Source organism: Phalaenopsis equestris, unplaced genomic scaffold, assembly GCF_001263595.1.
Source record: "Phalaenopsis equestris unplaced genomic scaffold, ASM126359v1 Scaffold001223, whole genome shotgun sequence".
NCBI lineage: Eukaryota > Viridiplantae > Streptophyta > Magnoliopsida > Asparagales > Orchidaceae > Phalaenopsis > Phalaenopsis equestris.
Window position 1 is genome coordinate 22,665 of NW_018165662.1, and position 5,101 is coordinate 27,765.

Below are 5,101 nucleotides of genomic sequence, written 5' to 3' on the forward strand. Positions count from 1 at the left end.
ATTCCATGCTTTCAAAAGAGAAGTATTTTTTTTAATTTACTATTATAGCCTAGTACCTATGCAAATTTTACCAAATTTGTTGATGAGTATTAAAACATTTACCATCTAGTTAACTGAAAACTAGCTAAAGTGGCCAATATTTTTATTTTCTTTATTTTTATTTTTTTTAAAAAGTTAGAGATGAGTTAGCTCTTTTTCTTCAAATTGAGTGACATGATTGACAAATTCCATTTTTTTCTTATATGAGTGAAAGTCAGAGATCATGAATTTCATAGGAGGCTTTGGTTCTTCTATTTTAATTTTAATATATTAGTCATTTGGGGTTTTTACTTGCTCATCTCTTAGCTTGGCAAAATTAAGATGGAGAATCTTTTTCATTATCAAGGTAATAAGTTCCATCAATCCCATAGGTTAATAAAATTGCTCTTGAACTTGATTTTTTTTTTTTTTTTATAAACTCCTCCAAAATTTTTACTTTCCGAGTGCCTCTTGGGGCTCTTTTCTGAATTTTGTATGTATTTTAATATATTTTCTTCAATTTCATGTATCCATCTTTTTGTAATTAATTCATGTTTATCATTATTTATTGAATTCTCTTTATTTAATTTTTTTGCCTTGTCTATGCTTATCACACCTTAATCAGTACTGAATTAAGAATTCATTGAGAGGGAAAAGCGAATCTTATTAAGACGCTCAACAAGAAAAGGAATAAGAGATGAGAGAGAGAGAGAGAGAGAGAAAGAGTCTGTCATAAAAAAAAAAAGATTTTACTACAATATATATGATTATAATAAAGTGCATTTTTCTACTTCTCTTGAGTTTGGATTGGCGTTTGAGTGCCTCAACTAAGATAAATATTGAGCTATATTTATAAGAAGTACATGGAAAGACCTCTTGATTATTTACTACATAAGACATAAGGCATGTACTCAAATTTTATTGATATTTTGTTCTGAATAATTAAACTTGGATATTTAGTAACTGAGGCTACCAATTTTGTAGATGGAAGTTGCTAACATAACAGAAAATCGTTGACTTTAAGTAAGTCACCGACTTAAATTGATGAAGTCGCCATATTTTAACAGCAAATTGAATTGGTGAGAGCTCCTGAGCTTAAGCGAGTAAACCTGATTTAGGGTTACTACATATTGAGCAACACTCCTTAGACTACCTTGAAATGAATTAATGTATGGACTATGCATGACGAGTTCTTCCTGATCTTGAATTGTTTATTTTGATTCATTGTAGTACCTAATAATTCAGATAAGTTCAGGTTGCTCCTGATGAATTCATCATCTTTTACTATTTTACTCTGATGAAGTTTTCAGAGCCAATCTCACTTCACTTATTCACATACGCCGCATATCTGAAAATGCGGGCCACAGAATTGACTCACGTTCCCCATTTAATTTAAAAAATCATGTTTTCAGAGCCAATCTCACTTCACTTATTCAGATACGCCGCATATCTGAAAATGCGGGCCACATAATTGACTCACGTTCCCCATTTAATTTAAAAAATCAACTGCATTCCAGATAAACTGCTCTAACATAGTTTATAAACGGTGAGACGGTGTTTTCAAAACTCTCCCCAAACTTAGCCTAATCAAAAGGGTATTTGGAAATAAACCATACATGATACCTAAGTTTATTCATTTTTTATACATAATTATAAACGCATTAGTGATTTTTAAAGGATAATTTGCTCACAAATAAAATATTCGATCGTTAGATTTTAAGTAAAAGCAAACTTCATGAAAGCCAAAGCTCTCATAATTGGCAGCACGTCTTCAGGCTTGGCAGACATGCAACCACACCCTTTCTTTACATCCAATCATCTGTCTATATATACAACTCAAGCCAAAATCAAATTAATACAAACAAACATTACATCTCCCATTCAGTTACATGGCCTGCATCTCATCAAGAGCCTACGGCACGGTGGCCGCGCCACCCAACCCAACTGCTCTGCATAACCGCCGGCAATCACTCCGGCGCTGGTTCATCATTGGCTCCTCCACCATCCTCTTGCTCGCGGTAATCATCGTCTCCGCAGTCAGCATAAGCCATCAAAACTCGAGCAACTCCGGCGACACCGGAGCCGCACCAACCACCTTCTCCACCTCAGTCAAGGCGCTCTGCTCCTCCACCTTATACCCTGCTTCATGTCTGACTACACTGAACCCCATAACCAATACTTCTCAATCCATTGACCCAACCAAACTCTTCCGCTTCTCCGCCCAAGCAGCCATCACGGAGCTATCAAGCGCTGCAGTTCGCTTTAAAAATCTGAATTTCAGCGAAAAAACAGAGGGTGCTTATTCAACACAAGCACTTAACACCTGCACCGAGCTGATCGATCTTGCTCTCGACATGCTCAACAACTCCATCTCACTTTCTTCCACAAACCCAATCCCCGACGACCTCCGGTCCTGGATGAGCGCCGCTATCACATATCAGCAGACATGCATCGACGCTTTCGAAACTTCGCCTACATATTTAAAAGATACGGTTTTTACATTCCTGAAGAATTCTACTGAGTTAACGAGCAATAGCTTGGCTATTTTTAACCAAGTTTGCAGCTTTTTGGGCGGGGTAATGGATGCCGGCGGATTTCCGGATTGGGTGGGGCTGACGGACCGGAAGCTTTTGCAGAAGGCTTCAGGGGATCCGAGGGTAGCGGCGGACATGGTGGTGGCGAAGGATGGGTCGGGGAAGTACAAGACGATCAAGGCGGCGCTTGCGGACGTACCGGAGAAGAGTAAGAAGAGGACGGTGATATATGTGAAGAAGGGAGTGTATTACGAGAATGTTAGGGTGGAGAAGAACAAGTGGAATGTGATGATGGTTGGGGATGGGATGGGCGCTACCGTTATTTCCGGCAAGCTCAATTTCGTCGATGGGACTCCAACCTTCCAAACCGCAACATTCGGTACGATTAATTTTTACTAATTTACTGTTTTATTTTGTATTATAGTTTTTTGAAAAAATGATTAGAGATATAAATTATATATAAAGCGCACGGAAAAAATATTACATTAGCACTCTAGAACTTTGCAGGCAGAGCTCTTTGTGGAGTCCAATCTCGTACTGACATGTGGAAGATCGGGTTCAACTACATAAAATATGAAAAAAAAAATGAAAACGTCTTATAAGAATATTCCCTCGCGTTATTCTGTATATTTTCCACATTATTTTTGTGTTATTGGTGTATTATTGAGGTGATTTTGAGAATAACACATTAAAACACATGAATAACGAGAGAGTAATATTTTTTCCCTTTTATGGTAGTGTCTGTCATAAAAATGTTTTAATATGATTAGTACATAAATAATAACAGATTAAAAATTAAAAATATATTAAGATGTCTTTACTTTCATTAGTTTTAAATTATTATTTATTTCTATGAACTCATTATTTATAATTCTTAACTGAATTTTATTTTTATAATATATTCTTTGAAGAAAAAGGATTAATAGTTTTTCATATGATATGCTATTTATTTTCAAAAGCTATGAGTTTTTTAGCAAATATAATCATTCATTGCCTTTAATCTTAAAACAAATATAATTTTTTTAAAATCTATCTTAAACTAATTCTGATCATAATACGCTTCTCTTATGTATTTATATAAAAAAATGATATTATAAATGTAGGTGGAAACGATAAATTCTTGGGTGTAAACGAGTCGAACACGAGCGAGCTCGTTTATATTTTGAGCTCAAAAAGTGTGTTTGTATTCGTCTCGTTTGCTTAGCGAGCCGAACACGAGTCGCTCACGAACAAATAGTTATTTTTACAACCCTAATCACATAGCCATAAGATATTAAGGATTGAGACAAGATTTAAAACATCATCTGAATCTAATTTAATAAATTTTATTTTATTTTTTTAATAAATATTTTTAATTGATTATAAATTTTTGTAGCCTCATAGTCAATTAAATTTTATAAAAATACTACTATATTTATTGCTTATAAAACTTAGGCGAACGAGCCGAACACCTGCTTCTACATATTTGATGTCCTTCCTGCTATTGCCTGCAGCGGTGTTTGGAAAGGGCTTCATCGGTCGCGACATGTGCTTCAAGAACACCGCCGGACCATCAAAACACCAGGCCGTAGCAATGATGTCCGACTCCGACCAGTCCGCATTCTACCGCTGCCGCTTCGACGCCTACCAAGACACTCTCTACACCCACTCCCTCCGCCAATTCTACCGCAACTGCGAAATCTACGGCACCGTCGACTTCATCTTCGGCAACGCTGCAGCCGTCCTGCAAAATTGCAAAATCTTCCCTCGCCCACCTCTTCCCGGCCAGCAAGACACCATCACTGCTCAGGGAAAAGTTGATCCGAACCAAAACACGGGGATTTCTATACACCAATGTGCGATCCAGCCCTTGGGTGATCTTTTAGGCGTGAAGGTGTATTTGGGGCGGCCATGGAAGGCGTACTCCACCACTGTGTTTATGAAATCGTCGATTGACGGAGTGGTGGATCCGGCGGGGTGGTTGGCGTGGACGGGGAACTCGGCGCCGGATACTATTTTTTATGCGGAGCAGGGGAATTTTGGAGCTGGGGCGTCGACGAAGAACAGGGTGAAGTGGAAGGGATTTAGGGTTTTGGACGCGAAACAGGCGAGCAAGTTCACGACTAGGGATTTCATTGGCGGAGATTCGTGGATTGGGAAAGCAGACGTGCCTTTTCAATCTGGGCTTTAAGTTAACGGTGGGGATGTAATTTTTTCTTTTTTTTTTATTAATTTCTTTGGAGTCAATTAATTGTCTTCCGCAAATAAATTTATTTATTTATTTTATAGTTTATTATTTTAACATTGCAAAAATTTTTATTCTATACGATTGGAAAAAAAGGCATTACATAAATATAAGTATAATTCAACTCAGTGACATATCAATATGTAGTTAATTACATGTTTGAGTTTTTTTAAGTTAAACTTATTTCGAGTTGTTGCAGAGCAGTAGAGTAATTATTTAATGTTTTAGCAATGCACAAAGATCTAATATGCAAAGAGAATTAAAAATGGAAGGAGAAACATCAATTATTTAAGTGAGAAAATCCTAAAAGGGAAGATACCACAGG

At 36.9% G+C, this 5,101-nt stretch overlaps 1 protein-coding gene across 1 annotated transcript; it reads left to right on the forward strand.

Annotated features, from left to right (window-relative positions):
- The first annotated feature begins 1,907 nt into the window (after positions 1–1,907).
- LOC110033563 (pectinesterase-like) lies at positions 1,908–4,731 on the forward strand. The gene is made up of 2 exons (XM_020737586.1): positions 1,908–2,931; positions 4,046–4,731. Exons 1-2 carry the CDS (start codon positions 1,908–1,910, stop codon positions 4,720–4,722), a joined length of 1,701 nt encoding a protein of 566 aa, XP_020593245.1. The 3' UTR covers positions 4,723–4,731.
- Positions 4,732–5,101: the final 370 nt, after the last annotated feature.

Excerpts from the sequence above, each read along its gene's own strand:
- LOC110033563 (XM_020737586.1), top strand. The coding sequence starts at position 1,908 with ATGGCCTGCATCTCATCAAGAGCCTACGGCACGGTGGCCGCGCCACCC. Across the intron at positions 2,932-4,045 it reads CTTCCAAACCGCAACATTCG|CGGTGTTTGGAAAGGGCTTC; the intron begins GTACGATTAATT and ends TATTGCCTGCAG.